Source organism: Labeo rohita, chromosome 6 (assembly GCF_022985175.1).
Source record: "Labeo rohita strain BAU-BD-2019 chromosome 6, IGBB_LRoh.1.0, whole genome shotgun sequence".
In the NCBI taxonomy this organism is placed as follows: Eukaryota; Metazoa; Chordata; class Actinopteri; order Cypriniformes; family Cyprinidae; genus Labeo; species Labeo rohita.
Window position 1 is genome coordinate 29612184 of NC_066874.1, and position 18688 is coordinate 29630871.

Here is an 18688-nt window from a genome sequence, read left to right on the forward strand (position 1 = left end):
TTGGAATGCAAATTATCGTATTCCTGCATGAAAGACTGTAGTTAAATGAAAATATGACTATGTTTATGTCAGTAAAGCGGTGCTATATAAATAAAACATTTAAATAATAACATTTTATAAACGATGCCAATTGCAAGTGACTTTTAAAGGGATAGTTCACCCAAAAATGAAAACTACCCCATGATTTACTCACCATCACACCATCCTAGGTGTATATGACTTTATTCTTTCAGACAAATACAATTGAGAGAAAATGTCCTGGTTCTTCCAAGCTTTATAATGGCAGTGAATGGCTGTTGAGATTTAATAGTCCAATAGAAGTCCAATAAAGTGCATCCATCCATCATAAAAAGTATTCCACACGGCTCCAGGGGGTTAATAAAGGCTTTCTGAAGTGAATTAAGGCATTTGGGTAAGAAAAAATATCCATAGGCCTATTTAAAACTTTCTAAACCGTAATCTCTAGCTTCTGGTAACACCTAGGATGGCATAAGGGTGAGTAAATAATAGGGTCATTTTAATTTTTAGGTGAATGATCCCTTTAGGTGTCTTTTAAAATGAATATTAAAATCAATATTAATAGTGAAATGTCCTGCCTGACAATTATATGAAAACATGCAACCATATTTTGTATGATTTCGTTAACTATCTCCAAAACCATTGCCCATATCGTTCCTCTATGCCCGTATTGGTAGAGCTCTTGTCTGAAGAGAATGATTTTTAAAATTTCATCCTTGGTGTGAACTTTACTTAAAATTGAAATCCGGTGTTGCATTTGTAGAACACTACAGTGATATTCATAACCACAAGTGCAATGCCTGACAGTCTTTTCTAATGAAAAATTCTTAAATACAATCTCATATCAAGCCTTCATTTTATAAGAAAGATGATAAAGACTATTAGTATTGTGCGAACATATTGTTTCATCTGTGTAACCAACTCACCCTCATGCTGTGGGTCTGAACTTTTGTTGGTGAGGTCTTCTAAAAACAACACATGATTTACTGCTGAATCTTCACGGTACACAAGGCCAGTCTTTCTCTTCAGTGATTGCATCAGCACTATATCACTGTGGCAACCTGCCCTGTGGCCACTGCAGGCATATTTAAATGGGATTAGAGACAGTCACGGCATAGAGGTTGAGAAACATCATTTACTCAACATGTTTATATTGACATCTGCTGTTTTACTTAACCAATTCAGAAGGCATGAAACACAAAAGACAAGGCAAAGTGCGTCAAAGAGCCAAAATGTTTTTATTGTCAGTAGAGGTGGCTAACGAGCACCTTACACATGTTACATGTACAGTAGTGTTTTCAAGTGCAGGTATGTGTGAGTTGTGTGCAAGTCAGACGTTTGCTAGGTGATGCCACAGGCAGGAGGGCATAAAACTCTCCATCTTGTCTGCAAAAAAGCCCAGTGGTGCAAAGAGGGTGCTGAAGAACTGCAAAGAGAGAGGAGAGAGAGAACAGTCAGATGGATTTATAATTAATAACCACACACACCTATTTGGTTTAAAAATGCAAAAAAGATCTGTAATCTTGTTAAATATTATTGCAATTTAAAAAAACAGTTTTCTATTTTAATATACTTTAAAATAAAATGTATTCCTGTGACTCCAGTCTTCAGTGTCACATGATCTTTCAGAAATCATTCTAATATGCTGATTTATAATCAATGTTGAAAACAGTTGTGTTGCTTAATATTTTTTTGGACCTGTGATACTTTTTAAAAAAGAAAAGTAAAAAAAAAAAAAAGTTAAAAAAGACAGTGTTTATTTAAAATTGAAATTTTAGAAATATACACTACTATTCAAAAGTATGGGGTCAGTAATTTATTTTTTTTGAAGAAATTAATACTTTTATGCAGCAAGGATGTCTTAAATGAATAAAAAGCAACAGTAAAGACTTATATATATATAATATTTTTAGAAAATATTTCTGTTTTGAATAAATGTTGTTCTAGCTTTTTATTCAGAAAATCACAAATTTTCAAAGTATATTAAAATAGGAAACCAATATTAGAAATTGTAATAATATTTCACAAAATTATTATTTTTTCTGTATTTTTTAATCAAATACGGCCTTGATGAGCATAAGAGACATTAAAAATCTTACTGATTCCAAACTTTTGAATGGCAGTGTGTATTCACAAAAAAAAAAAAAAAAAATAAAATAAAAATAAATATATATATATATATATATATATATATATATACACACACACATATATACACACACATGAAAAAATGTGTGAGAATTGAAAATTGGTAAAAACAGTTATCAGTTTTTGCAAAAAAAAAAAACCTCTTTTAAATACTTACAATTATTAATACATATTTAGATTTATATGTTTGGATATTTCAGGTTTGGCCCTTCATACCTGTCATATATTGAAATCTGAAGTAAACTGACATTTTCATTGATAAGAAAAACGTAGTACAAAAAATAATTATAATAGTTACTAATTATTAATTTAAATATGAATTAAAATATTACAAATTAAACCTCAAATATTTTAATCGCTGGTAATGACTGTACAGTAGTTAGGTGTTGTACAGTAAACACAACCTTTTTACTAAACTGTTTTGTGAAATTACATTGCCATGAATTTCAGCCCTAAACTGAAGTATTAGTATGACCGCTGTGAGCTGATGAAGCAAAATATGAAAGCAGTGCTTTTGCTTTTGCGTGTCTTGTGTTGTCTACCTAATTCATGGACTATCCACAAGCTGTCAGAAAGCTGCCTTCAAAGTGCCTGAAGTGCTAGACATAAGTATGATAGAGTTTGTCTCTCTGGGATACTACATGGAGGTCCTGACAGACACAAACAAGAGGAGAAAAAAAACTCTGGATAGCAACCAACTCCAGGACTATAAAGCTGGCGTGAAACTGTCCTTTTGAAAAACACTGAAACCTCCACAGTTCAATCCACCATAAACAAGCTCCTAATGTGTTTATGAAGCGATACATTTCACGGATGAACAGATGTTTATGACGGAATATGGGAAAGGAAGCCCGGGGCCGTGCGCCGGAGAGGGAGGAAAACCGGGCAGAGTGGAGGCTGGAGAGGTATCATCTATTTAACGTAGATCCAGGAAATAGATAGTGCTAATGTAAATACATGTTGTAACATGACAAACGAGGTTGATAAAAAGATAAAGGCCAATGAGGCTGCATGTCCTCATATTCAGGAGTTTATTGCAATTACAAATTAGGGCATCGTTCCCCAAGGACAACAAGATGTTTGGAGTGGACGGGGAACAAAGCGTGTAAGTGCGTTTGCAAGCAAGGGAGTATAACGGAATAAGAGCATATCCGAACGCAAGTCGGAGGCGAAGCCCTTCCATGGCGAGAAGTGCAACAACTTAAGCTTGTTCTGAAATCAATCACTCGCTATTAATTCACCCAAATTAATGTAAACATCGATAAGAGAAGAATGCGCCATCATAAAATACACATCCCAGCCTTCGGAAAGGCTAAAGGTTGTTGTACAAACAATTTAAAGGCCTGCTTGGCTTCACTTCTGCTCCTTAATTTCTGCTACCTACCACATTGACTAAGGTTTATATATAAAAGTATATATATAAAAGTTTACATCCCCTTAATACTGTGTTGTTACCTGAATGATCCACAGCTCTGTTTTTTCATTTAGTGATAGTTGTTCATGAGTCCCTTGTTTATCCTGAGCCATTAAACTGCCCATTGTTCTTCATAAAAATCCTTCAGGTCCCACAATTCTTTGGTTTTCATCATTTTTGTGTATTTGAACCCTTTCCGACAATGACTGTATGATTTTGAGATCCATTATTTCACATTGAGGACAACTGAGGGACTCATATGCAACTATTACAGAAGGTTCAAACACTCACTGATGGACCATAAGAAAACATAATGCATTAAAGGGGTCCTATCATGCTTTTACAAAGTCTTGATTTTGTTTTGGGGGTGTACTAGAACATGCTTTCATGCTTGGCGGCTCGAAAAACGCATTATTTTTGACATGACTTACATTATTACAATATACCTCTCCCAGCTTGGCACATATGGCTCGATTATTTCCGGGTTTAATGAAGGCCCGCCTTCCGAAAAACGAAATGTGTTGTGATTGGTTAGCTGTCCCACTGCGTTGCGATTGGCAAACAGCTTAGACAGTATTTCAGTACTGCCACGCCCCTTGTCAAAGAAGCAAGTTCCTTGTACGACTGTTAAATTAAAAGTTAAATTAACTGTTAGATTAAAGTGATTCTTACGTTAAATATGGATATTTTTCTTACAAAAATGCATTGATTCGCTACAAGAGGCCTTTACTGACCTGCACTTTTTATTATGGATGGATGCATATTATTGGACTTGTTTTGGAATGATGAGGAGAAACACCCGTCTATGCCATTCTGAAACTTGGGAGTGCCAGGATAAATTTTACTTTAATTTAATTTTAATATAACTCCTGAAAAAAATTTTATAAATGTACACATCTTCATTCTGTTCAAAAGTTTTCATCAATGGCTCTTAATGAATCGTTTTTCCTTGTGGAGCATCAGCGATCATTTGAACCTTCTGTAATAGCTGCGTATGAGTCCCTCAGTTGTCCTTAGTGTGAAAAGATGGATCTCAGAATCATATAGTCATTGTTGGAAAGGGTTCAAATACACAAAAATGCTGGAAAACCAAAGAATTTGTGGGACCTGAAGGATTTTTCTGAAGAACAGCAACTAACTGAAGAACAACTATCACTAAACAAAAAACACAGCTGTAGATTATTCACAATCAACTCAGTATTAACAATCAAGGGCATGCAAACTTGAACCGGGTCATTTTTATAAATTCAACTATTTTTTTCTCTTGTGGACTATATGTAAACATCTTTTATGTGAAATATCTTATTTAAATCATTATTAAATAAACAATAGCATGCATTTTGTATGACCCCTCTTATTTTGGTAAAATAATTAACATTTTTAACAATTCTGAAAGGGGAAACTTTTGTAAACTTTCAACGTCAACGGTATATAAAATATTCTGTAAATCTATTTTTAAAAATGTTTTATTAGAAAAATGGGATGCAAAGGGAAACTTACTACCACACAAAGCTTGGACATTGTGGGTTGTTTCCAGGCTGTTTACCCATGGTAAAATAAAATGTAATGCACAGCCTGTTTTGTTCTTTCCATAGAACATCACAGATAGTTATTGGTCTCATAATGAGCCGTGGTTTGTACCGTTTAGAGTGCCATTAACTGTGACTTCATTCTTACATTGCAACACAATGAAATGTTTATCTTGGGAGTTCAGTGATTGTGTACTTTCTCTTCTAAACAAAAAAGAAATAAATAATAAGGGCACATAGGGATGAGAGGAAAGCCAAGAAAAAAAACATAACACACACTTCTGGGTTTGGTGGGGCGTACAGATACTCACGGCTTTGACGAAGACCCCCATGAGCTCTGGAAACTGGTGTGTGAGCATGGCCAACATGGCACAGAAGGAGCACAGGCCCGCTGTGAAGAGGATGAAGAATGGAAGCTCCTTCTTCGGGTACACTGAGACCTCGTGAAATGCTGGAAGCAAAAGAGAAAAAAAAAACAGGTCTATAAATACCCTATTTTCCTGTTATTTTTCCATTTTCACACCACTTGACTGAACACTTGAAATTTCAGGGGCAAAATCCTGTCATTCCAATTGTAATCTGTGTGATCTGCAGTTTGCGTAAGGCAAAATACTTTACCACACAGACTTTACTTTTGTTCAGGTTTGGTCAGTTTGCCACACTGACCAACAGAAAGCTGCTTTGTTTGAAAGTGACTTTTGTGTGAGCAGTGCTTCATGCATCTCTACACTATTAACACTGGACTTTTTTGCACATGCAATTTGAAATGATTCTAATGTGATATAACAATGGATATAAATGATCAATATCACACAAGTAGCCAAAACGATTTGCTATGGAACAAGTAATAGATCAATGTGACCAAAGACTGCTTGTTAGATTTACCCAAAAATAATTATATCTCATGTTTAACCACTATAGAGACATAAGAACCAGCGGCAAATTTCAGAAGATCTGGCTGAGGTAAGGCTGCTCTCGACAGGTTTGTGAGCACTGAATGCCCGCTGACGCTTGAGGTACATTCTTGTCTGAAAAAAAACTCTTCCGTGACACAAAAACAATATTATTTACAAAATTATAGAAGGTTTGAATGTCCACCATAACTCTCGCTGTGAGAAATAAGTGTAGTGATACAAACAGTGAAACGGTTGGAGTTCTGTTATCAGTAGAATATCGCACTCCTCTCTGCCAGTCAGATTTCAGAACTGCTGTATAAAGAGACATTTTTGAGACACGATTTTATTTTTGAGAAATCAAGGAATCACGATTTAGAATAGAAATATTACCAAATGTTAGAATTAGACAATTTGACAATGTGCCAATGAAAAAAATAAAGAGAAAAGAACGAACCAACCGCATGTGATTAACCGCTAACGTGATGCGCTCATGCCGTTAGGTGCCATTCACACAGAATGCGCTTTTGTGTTGGCAAAGATGTGACGTGGGCCGTGGAATAGGAAAACATGCAAGTAAATGGGAGTGAACTTCTTTTAACTTGAGCACCGCATTTGTCTAATGCCGTTTCATGCATGAGACGCTGCATTAGATGCAAGTGCAAGTCAAACACATCCATGCTTACAAAAAAAAAAAAAAAAAAAAAAAAAAAAAAAAAAAAAAAAAAGAACTATAGAAAGGAGCGCGATCGAATAAAAAAAACACATGTGAAGAACTACTACTGTATGTCTGATATTTTATGTTTGCATTAGAATGACAGGCTGAAAGCTGTTGTTCTTTGTTTTTACAGAACATTTATAGCTAATAATAGTCTACTGGTGCTATAGCTATACCTTCAGTTATTTTGAATTTGAATTACCTTGACTTAAGATTTGTTTTAAAGCATTTTCCTAGTATTATTTCTGAACATATATGTATAAGACAAGTTTATACAAGATGTAGTTGTAGTTCATGCATCTTTTCTGGCAAGATATTTAACAAGTGATTTGTTTAACATTTACATCATGTTGACAACTTCATGTGTGGTGCACTTGGAATAGAATTTTCTTTAACTAGAGGTTTAATGAAGAAGTTACTTGAGTCAAGTTGACTAGTTAAAAATCGTAAAATAAAAAATAAATAAATAAATAAAATTGAGAATCGGTCAAACATTCTGAAAAAAACAAACAAACAGACAAAAATTTATATTTTAATTTTTTGCTATTTCGCCCAGCCCTAACGTGAAGTAAACGAACAAACCAGTGTGTTCATATTTAAGATAATACATTAAAATAATATGGTAAGACACACCAATTTGCAATAACAAGCAGCAAAACAAGCTGTTTTGTACAGCTAAAAATAGCTAGACGTGGATGAGACCGGAAGCCTGACCCATAAAATTTACAAATGGCTGTGCCCGTTCTTACAGGAAGAAAAAGGTGGATATAGTGTATACTTACAAGGCAGAAGCTCTCTGTCTGCAGTTTCTGTGCATCCTGGATAAGGATAGAAAAGATGACCCTTTTCCAGGGGGTATGGAATAATCCGGAAAGCTACAAGAGTCAAAAGGTGTCAGATGGTATCAGATGAGATGATTTACATTTTGTTTTACAGTAAATAGTATACAACAAAGTACATTTGTTGTTTTTAGATACTACCATGATGTTAATACCATGCAAGGCTCCTTTTCTTAAAGGGATAGTTCACCCAAAAATGAAAATTCTGTCATTAATTATTCACCCTTATGTCGTTCCGAACCCGTACGACATTTGTTCATTTTCGGAATAGAAATTAAGATATTTCTGATGAAAATAGACAATCAGTGGTTCAACCTAAATTTTATAAAGCTACTAGTTGTGGTATTCTCGTGAATGCACGTCGAAGACTGACACAGAAGAGAAGAAATTATTAAATAAAATGGACTATTTTATCTGTTCTTACTACCTTTCTGGGCCTTGAACATGCTTTGCTGTCTATGCAGGGTCAGAAAGCTCTCGGATTTCATCAAAAATATCTTAACTTGTTTTCCGAAGACGAACAAAGGTCTTACAGGTTTGGAACGACATGAGGGTGAGTAATTAATGACAAAATTTTCATTTTTGGGTGAACAAACCCTTTAAGTGCCTGGACGTACCTTGTAATTATCATGGTAATCATCACATTCTATACACAAAAAGCACACAGATATGCATGATACATACTGCCTTCCCAGGTGCAGTGTAGCAGGTTGAGCGCCCCCTCTGCCCGTTTCCAGTGTTGCAGGTGAAAGAACGCGTACGCCACCGCCTCACTGTCTCCCCTCTTCAAAATATGCTCAGGTGGCAAAATCAGACTCTTCATCTCTAATAAATACTGCAAAGAGACACAAAACAAAACATTTTGGATTACATTTTTAACTCAAGAAAAGACAATTAAGCATATTTGCCCTCAATTCTCATTACCATTATGAAAAAGGTATTACAGAAACAATTATTTTTTTTTATTATATAAATATATTATGTATAATATTACATTATTAACATGGTAAAGTATTTAAATACATACATAAAAAGCTATCAAACTTAAAAAGCATGAATGCATTAAGGCATCGAGTAGTAAATAGGAAAATATGCTGTGCATGAAAATAATGTCACACACACAAAATACACTTCATTTTGTATTATTTTCTCTTTTAATATTAGGATGAAATGTGACCCAGACATTCACCAATACACTCTAAGACCAAAAAAGATGGAAAAATGGATAATGTCCTGGCGGAAAATTACCAGGTACATTTTCCAGGCATTTCCTTCAACCATAAAACATTACAAATTGCAATGCATAATACAGACTTTTCATAGAGTGTACATTTGAGAGCTTTATACTTATACATGAGCCTGTATACTTAAATTCTCCCCTGCTGTGGGCCCCGGGGTGAATGTTGTAGAGGGCAATACAGCAGGCTTAAATGGTATTATCCAGAGGATAACCTTCCCAAATGCCCCTGGCTGTGATTATGGTACATTACAACTCAGTTCGACTCCCTGATTCCCATCTACAATGCGTCAAACGCACCTTCTGCATTATGAATAAATATCCAAACGTATCTTTCTGTAACAGTCGCCACGGTGGATATGTCAGAATGCATACAAACATATGCGGGCAGACATGGGTAATTTAGCTTTATGATCATGCTGACATTCGACAGGCAGCTGTCCTACACAACATGCCCGCACACAAACACGGTCACCTCTTTTATGGCGGATCAAGTGTCAGTGATGGGTCTCTTTTATGTGGAGGTTCCTCCTAAGCCCCTGCTGAACTCCCATAAGCCTCTGTCTCAGTCTGTCTCGTATCTCTTTTCACATGACCGTACGGACCCTGAACGATGACATCATGCTACGGTGGTCTTGGAGATGCAAAGGTGAGGTAAAGGTGTACGGATGACATCATGCATTATAAATTTTCTGGGTTGTCAGTGTGTTAATGTGAAAACTTAAGAGATTAATTCAATATTTGACAATAATTTAATGCATTTACCAAATTATACTAATTTTATTTTTTATAATATATACCCACTGTAAAGGTGAAAAAGATACACTACATTTTAAAAGTTGAGGCTCTCATTTTTTAGACTTTTACTCAGCAAGGATGCATTAAACTGATCAAAAGTAACATATTATATCTGTAAAGACAGTTGGAGGTACACTACCAGTGAAAAGTTTCTGAACAGTAAGATTTTAAATGTTTTTTAAAGAAGTCTCTTCTGCTCACCAAGCTTGCATTTATTTGATCCATTTTAATATATTTTAAAATTTAATTCATTCCTGTGATCAAAGCTGAATTTTATACCATTAAAAAGTCTGAAGTCTGGGATTTTTTTATTATTTTTTTGGGGAAAGAAATTATAGAAATTAATAATTTTTATTTAGCAATGATGTTTTAAACTGATCAAAATTGATGCTAAAGACATTTGTAATGTTACAAAAGATTTCTATTTCAGATAAATGCTGTTTTTCTGAACTTTCTATTCATCAAACAAACCTGAAAAAATACTCAGCTGTTTATTATATTACTCAACATAATAATAATAATAAATGTTTTTGAGCAGCAAATCAGAATATTAGAATGATTTCTGTAATTATGCTAAAAATTCAGCTTTGAAATCACAGGAATAAATAACATTTTAAAATATACTCGAATAGAAAACAGAAACAGAAATATTTCAATTTTTTTTTTTTTTTTTTTTTTTTTTCTATTTTTTGCTGTACTTTGGATCGAATAAATGCAGGCTTGGAGAGCAGAACAGACATCTTTAAAAACATTACAAATCTTACTGGTAATATATACCTTCAAGGCAGACTATATAAGTCTCTGTCTGAAGTGATCAAACAAATGTAATAGTAATACTACTGACATTTAACACCTTCTTTGCTCCTTCTGGATTGTCTTTTTTGCTCTAGGGGCAGATTTGGCTAATGAAAGACCAGGTGTATGTGCATGTGTTGATATTTGCTGCACATCTCAAACAGGTGCACTTTGTAGCCTGATACATCACGTCTGAGGTGCACGCATGTGCGTAAATACCCTTCTTCTGAGACCGTGTGTTTGGGTGTGAAGAGGCTGTGTACTTTGAAGTCTGATCTAGTGTTTTGAAAAGTGGCAAGTTGGAACCAGGTACAAAGAAAGAAATAGATGATAAGGGTCAAAACATCTTAAAAGAGCACAAAGAAAATCAAAGGAGATCTAACTTTCACCCTAAACACGGCTTACGGGAACACATGCTCGGCAAGCCCACCTGCAATTACGTTCAATGTAAAACTGAGAACGATGCACTCCTGATGTGAATGATAGAAAAGTTTCAGTTTAGTGCAGTGTGCTTCAACAGCATCACCTCCTGGTCATGACAATATGTCTGCACTCGTCAATAACAGTGAGATAAAGTTGATGTGAGACCAAATAACTTGGATATGTTCATTACACATCATGATAAGATCACTTGAAACTGGTATTTTTTTATTATTATTGGATGTTAGCGACCCAATCAAAAATTTCATAGCAGATATTTAAACAAAAATTTAGTTACTGTTGCAATTCAACAGCTTAATGTGGTGACACATTAATGGCGATTACATACATGCTACTGCATATACGCTAAGTTTTCTTTAAGGAAATTGATACTTTTATTCAGCAAGACTGCATTAAATTGGTTAAGATAGATAGTAAATACATTTACAATGTTACAAACATTTGATTTTAAATAAATGCCGTTCTTTTCAACTTTCTAAATATTAAAAAAAAATTGAAAAAACGTATCATGATTTCTACAAACATTAAGCAGCACAGCTTTTTTTAACTTTGATAATAATAAGAAATGTTTCTTGTTTAGAAGCCCATTTCCACCACTGAACAAAAACTTAAAAAAATGTTATTGCAACTTTTGATCTCACAATTCTGACAAAAATTCGGAAAAAAAATAATTATTTCTCAGAATTGTGAGTTTGTGTCTCAAGTATGTGAGTTTGTCTAATTTTGAGAAAGTCAATTTGCGAGATTATATCATGCAATTTTGAGAAAAAGTAAATTTTTGAGTTTATCTCACAATTCTGACTTAACTCACAATTGCATATTATAAAGCCAGAATTCTAAGACTTTATTTCTGACTTTATTTCTCAGAATTGTGAGTTTATTTCTTAGAATTGTGAGTTTATGTCTCAGAATTGTTTTCAATTTTGAGAAAAAGTCAATTTGCAAGTTTATATCTCGCAATTCTGACTTTATAACTTTTTATATCACGCAATTCTGAAAAAAATTCACAGTTGCATGTTATTAAGTCAGAATTGTGAGACTTTATTTCTGACTTTATTTCTCAGAATTGCAAGTTTATTTCTTAGAATTGTGATTTTGTCACAATTCTGACTATAACTCGCAATTGCATGTTATAAAGTCAGAACTGCAAGATATAAACTCAGACTTTATTTCTCAGAATTGCAAGTTTATTTTTCAGAATCGTGAGTTTATATCTCGCAATTCTGACTATATAATTCGTAACTGCGAGTTTGTATCGTGCAATTCTGAGAAAAAAAACATCAGAATCATGAGTGGCGGAAACGGGCTTCCATATTCTTGAGCAGCAGATAAGCATATTAGAATGCTTTCTGAAGGATTATATGACACTCAAGACTGAAGTAAAGATGCTGAAAAAACAGCTTTGCCATGAGAGTAAAAAAATAACATTTTAAAACATACTAAAACAGAGTGCAGTTATTTTAGATTTTAATGATATTTCACAATATTAAAAAATGCAGCCTTGGTGACTTCTTTTAGAAACGTTTAAAAAAATCGTATCAAATTCAGATTTCTAGTATAAAAGGTAGTATATAAGAAACAAAGTGTGGTTTAACATTTTGTTACCAGTTTTTCCAGAAAAAGAAAACCCTTTAAAAGACCCTTTGGACCCTTTAAAAGAATCTTTCGAACCTTTGGTACGTGTGGGTTGAACTCCACAGCTCTGTGTATGGCCTCCACTGCGTTCATCTCTGCTGTGCTGAGACCTCGTCTAGACGCTGCTTCAGGTGAAAACCTGCCATATGACACACACACACAGATTTATTCAGCAAACTATCATCCATAAACATCATCTATGCTATGATACGCCAATATACTATTCAAAATTGCACTTACTTATCTGACACTGCTCTGGCTTTCAGTAAGGCAGATGTGTAGCATATAGTAGCTGATTTTGGCAAGCTGATATCTGAGGGGGGAACATCAGATTATACATCAGTTAATAAAAAGGATAAAGCATTACTTCCTGGTCCTGACTGAAATGTACAGTAACATGACAGATGAAGGAGCTTACCATCATATTTTGCAAGGACCGCTTGTACATCAGCATAGGCCTGCAACTCTAATAATGCTTCTAAAAGGTTCTCGTGAATATTTAACATTCCCAGTAAGGGGAATTCTTTCATTAACTGTACAAGGAAACAAGAAAATGACAATATTACACAATAGGGCATAATTCAAGTGAAAGACACCACTTAAATAAAAAATAAAACAAAATAAAATGTGCACATTAGTATGTAACATTTCAAGTAATTGTATTTGTAAAAATTTTAAATTTATTACCTATGTCAGAAATTAATCTCTGATGATTAAAGAACATATATATTAATATTTATTAATGGACCAGAATCACAAAGGAAATGTTATGGTATGTTCAGGTAATCGTAAAGGTATGTAAATTTGCCCTGAAGATATGAGAGTGTGGAGATGTGGAGTGACAACATGTTTTGGAGTCATGTGACCAAAGATTTAAGATTTTTTGTTAAACAATAGACAAAAATGTAATAATTTTTATATCTCCAATAAAGTTACAGGAATGTTCAATAATTCACTGTAAAATAATTTCTATAAAAGTTTTTTGGCAAGGCATACAGCGGTACAGTGGTATATAGCGTCGCTCACATCTCTCATCATCTTTACAGCTTCTTTGATTCGACCCAGTTTTCTAGCACACATGGCCAGTCTGCGCTTGATGTAGACCACAAGATTGGTGTCTTTACCGGCTGTGAAAGCAACGAAAATAAGCAACAGTGTGAGTTACTGTATGCTGAGCATATATGTGTGACACTGTGAAAGTTTCATACCACTTTTAAGCGCTTGTTTGAAAAGCCGCTCAGCCTCTGTGATGGTTGTGGCTTCCTCCTCGGCCAGGAGCACATATGCTGCAGCACATCTGCAATGAATGAGTCATATGCTTGAGAGACAAAAAAAACAGTCAATTCGATGGTAACATTAGAAATGCACTGATAATAAAACTCTGGCCGACACAGAAAAGCCAGTAATTACTTCTGTTATACATACATACATACATACATATATATATATATATATATATATATATATATATATATATATATATATATATATATATATACACATATACACACATATACATGCATACACACTGTTGTACATACACTACCAGTCCAGAGTTTTTGAACAGTAAGGTTTTTTAAAGAAGTTTCTTCTGCTCACCAAGCCTGCATCTATTTGATACATTTTTTTAGCATCATTACTCCAGTCTTTAGTGTCACATGATCCTTCAGAAATCATTCTAATATGCTGATTTGCTGCTCAAGAAATATTTATTATTATTATTATCAATATTTAAAACAATATTTGAAACACTTGAGTACATTTTTTTCAGGATTCTTTGATGAAAAGAAAGATCCAAAGATCAGCATTTATATGAAATGAAAAGCATTTGTAACATTATACACTATTATACATTATATACCATTCAAAAGCTTGGAGTCAGTATAATTTTTTTTTGATAGAATGATAGATATTAATATTAGTGAGGATGCTTTAAATTGACCAAAAGCAATGATAACGACACTTATAATCTTACAGAAGATTTCTGTTCAAAATAAATGCTGAACTTTCTATTCATCAAAAACATGAAAAAATTCTACTCAGCTGTTTTCAACATAATAATAATAAATGTTTTTTTTTAACAGCAAATCAGAATATTAGAATGATTTCTGAAGGCTCATGTGACTGGAGTAATGATGCTAAAAATTCATCTTTTAAATAACAGGAATAAATTACAATTTAAAATATATTCAAATAGAAAAGAGTTATTTAAATAGTAAAAATATTTAAAAAATTTTTTACTGTTTTTGCTGTACTTTGGATCAAATAAATGCAGGCTTGGTGAGCAGAAGACGTCTTTAAAAAACATTACAAATCTTACCATTCAAAATTTTTGACTGGTAGTGTATAAATATTAAAAATAGACATTAACATCATAATGCACAATATGCAAAATTGTATATCTGTTGTATATTTAAATATATTAAAATTATAACATTAAAAATGAAAATTGGTCATTTCACAAGTAAATTTAGGCATAATCATTATAATGCACTTAATGAAAAAAATGTATTACATTTAACTGTGTTATTACATTACTCGATTAGTTTTAAGTGAGCATGCATAATTAAATATCTTATGTTGACTGATTCAATAAAAGAAAAAATGTAAATAAGCATACGTTCATATAGTAAATCGAATATAATCGCAAGGAAGCGTGAAACTCACTCGCGGTTCAGCTCAATTGCCTGGTAAGCTGCTCGTATACGTGCCTGCGGGTTCCTCTCCCTCCAGGCCTTTTGCATTACTGCAGAACAAACAAAAGAGATATCATGATGAAACATCAATTCTGATTACATCTAGGCATTTTTTAAGTGGAAAAGCATGAGACTAACCAGAGTCCTCTGGTTTAAGTTGCTGAGTGTCTCCCAAGAAAAAGGTCTGATGATCTTGTGCTGATAAATTCATGTCGTAGTATGTCAGGGGCTCTTTTCCGGTCACCCAAGTGTACCTGGAATGAAATAATCATGAATGAATATGATTTTAAAATTCAAATATTACTGAAATTAACTGAAAGCATTTAGGAAACATCCAACCATATATACCTGCTGTACTCGGCACCTCTGAATAAATTCAGTGGGTTCCTCCACACTTTACATTCTGAAAGAAAATAATAGCTGTATATTATATTCACTTTATAATATTTAGAAACATAAACATGTAGCCAGGAACTTTTAAAAACCTGCAACATTGGTTCTAGGCTCTGTATCGCCATTTACTGAGGAGAAAAGGCCCACAGAGCTGCTGTTCTCCACTCCTCCCAGTAGAGGCCGCAAGTGACTGACAGACACCTGCTCTATGAAGGACGTGCCGTACTTTCTGAAATACCACCACTCAAATATCTGGAGAAACAAAGAGACAAACACGAAGAGTTTGATTTTACACCGCTTATTTTATTAAGTATAATTGAGGTGTTTTGACAACCAATTTGCCAAATCCAAGGATACGACTCACCAATATAAGGCCCGAGATGAGCGAGGAGGTTCCAGTCAGCGCAACATAGAATTTAGGCGTAAGTGTGTTTAAAAACACAGATGCTGTGGATGAATAACAATACGGTAAGACAAAGAAATTATCGTTTTTATATACTCATATAAAAAAATCTTACATTACAATTAACACCTGTCAATCAATCAGTCTAGTAAACATCTATTAGTACATTCTATGATCTTGAAAATGGTAGAAAAATTATTTAAAAATAAGTCACACAGTAAAATAGCAAAAATATTTTGTGGGGATGTATTTAGTAGATTAAAAATATATAATTTCTATTACACTTCATAAAACTTTTTCTTATCCATGTTCAAACCAATAAATAAACAAACAAAGATTACACTTAATGCATCTTGCATAAAATTATAATTACAAAATTATTATATTTTAAATTTACATTACAAATTATTTTAAAAGGTAACCACTGAATAATACTTCTACATCACAGGCAGTAATATTGTGAAATATTTTGCTATTTATAATAACTGCTTACTATTTAAATATATTTATATTTTATATATATTTTAAAATGTAATTTATTTCTGTGATCAAAGCTACATTTTCAGCATCATTACTCCAGTTTTTCAGTTTCATATTGTCCTTCAGAAATCATTTTAATATGCTGATGTACTGTTCAAGAAATATTTTTTATTATAAATAAAGCTTTTGTAACATTATACACTATACCCCATTCTTTAAATTGATCAGAAGTTCTGATAAAGACATTTACAATGTTACAAAATATTTCTATTTCAGCTAAATGCTGTTCTTCTGAATTTTCTATTCATCAAAGAAACCTGAGAAAAATTCTACTCAGCTGTTTTCAACATAATAATAAATATTTTTAAGCAGCAAATCAGAATATTAGAATGATTTCTGAACAATCACTTCCTTCTAGGAAATGATTTCCTTACCTTTCCTTTCTTTCATCATGTGACTGGAGTAAAGATGCTAAAAAAATTCAGCTTTGAAATTAAGAATAAATTCCATCTTTAAATATATACAAATAGAAAACAGTTATTTTAAATAAGAAAAAATATTTGCCATTTTTACCGTTTTTACTGTGCTTTGGATCAAATAAATGCAGGCTTGGTGAGCAGAAGAGACTTCTTTACTGTTCAAAAACTCTTGACTGCTAGTGTATAATAATTAATATACACGTTACTTGATTATTTGCATAGAACTTGTCATTTCAAAACAGTAATTTCAATAAAATCTAAAAATATTATCAGTCGTTTACTGTGCCATAGTTCATTATTTTGGTAAATTCCAACTCTGAACAATGCTACTTCTCAAACATCATATGCAAACTGTACTATATAAAAGTTACAAACACATGTGGATATGAATATACATAACAAAATGTCAAAATGATGATATATAAAAGTAAAGCTTCAGTGCACTGATGTGAGTGACAATAATTTTCAAAACAACATTTCCTAGACTTGCATTTGACAGCTGCTTTTACCTGAGGTATCCACCACATTCAATAATTCCATAATCAATTTAAAAGCAGGTCTGTTTCTATCACAACGCTATAGTATGACTTCAAACGACTTGCTTTATAGTGCAAGAGTGCTGTTATGATACTTAAGGGCAATTTAGAGTCCTTTTGGACACTTGACATCTTCAGTCCCCATTCATTGACATTGCATGGAAAACTCCGACCAGCACTGACTTCAAAATTTCTCCATTCACATTCCACAGAAAACTGAACTCACACGGGTTTGCACGGAGAGGAGAGAATCTATGTATTTGTGTGAACTTTTCATTCAGTGAACAGAAAGATATCCTGTGTTGAGCTGTAAACATCAACACAGCTGATCATAAACACACACCTGCGTTGACGGTCTCCTGCAGCTTCAGTGGGCTCCTCAGCACGTAAACCATCGTTAAGACCATGGCGAACCAAAGCGCACATATGTACGTCCACGACCAGCACAGCCACGATTTTAATTTCTCCGTGAAACCGGGTGATTGGGGATTACTGCCACTGCTGTCCGCCATCTTTCACCGACTAGCCGTAAACATTAGAATTGTGGGATAGTGGAGGAGACAGTTGCTGTACCAACGCTCTCCACCAGATGACGCTGTTCTTGTTTATTTATACCCGAGACTTCGTTTAAACCTATTATTGAAAGATCAAAACATAATACTACTTTAAACGATTAGTTTACTTGCAGAATTAAAAAATCCTTATGATTTACTCACCTCCGTGTCATCCAAGATGTTCATGTCTTTCTTTCTTCATTCGAAAAGAAATGAAGGTTTTTGAGGGAAACATTACAGGATTTATAATAGACTTCAATGGGAGACAAACGTCCAAACTGCCGTTTCAAAAGGCCCTACACGATCCCAGCTGAAAAGTAAGTGTCTTGTCTAGGGAAACGATCGGTCATTTTCTAAAAACAAAGAAAAAACAGAGACTTTTCAACCACAAATGCTCGTCTTGCACTAGCTCGACCTCACGCATTACATAACGACGCACGCATGACGTAGGCGGAAGTACCAACCTAGCGTTTACAAAGCGAACATGCAAAGAAACTAAAACTTTCTTTACCAAAAAAACATAACACAACGATGTATGAAGTTGGACCGATTTTGAAGTTGGAGAAAACTGAATAGAAGTACACAAACGAAGAACTAATCACGGGTGACTTTGTGAGCATTTGTAGTTAAAAATACATTTTTATTTTGGCCTTAAATTTGATACAACATTTACTTGTTAAGG

The 18688-nt window shown here is 33.7% G+C and overlaps 1 protein-coding gene across 2 annotated transcripts; it reads right to left on the reverse strand.

Moving 5' to 3' along the window:
- Positions 1 to 1237: 1237 nt before the first annotated feature.
- Positions 1238 to 18039, reverse strand: st7l (suppression of tumorigenicity 7 like). 2 transcript variants are annotated; one of them, XM_051113551.1, is made up of 15 exons: positions 17796 to 18039; positions 15919 to 16001; positions 15647 to 15806; positions 15510 to 15564; positions 15300 to 15415; positions 15133 to 15211; positions 13674 to 13762; positions 13462 to 13592; positions 12884 to 12998; positions 12706 to 12778; positions 12502 to 12604; positions 8244 to 8394; positions 7503 to 7595; positions 5421 to 5560; positions 1238 to 1444 (listed from the first exon to the last, which is right to left on the reverse strand). In XM_051113551.1, the coding sequence occupies exons 1-15, from the start codon at positions 17962 to 17964 to the stop codon at positions 1349 to 1351; spliced, it is 1653 nt and encodes a 550-aa protein (XP_050969508.1). In that variant the 5' UTR covers positions 17965 to 18039; the 3' UTR covers positions 1238 to 1348. The 2 variants fall into 2 exon arrangements, with proteins under 2 accessions (XP_050969508.1, XP_050969509.1); XM_051113552.1 differs by having other exon boundaries at positions 13492 to 13592; positions 17796 to 18035.
- Positions 18040 to 18688: the final 649 nt, after the last annotated feature.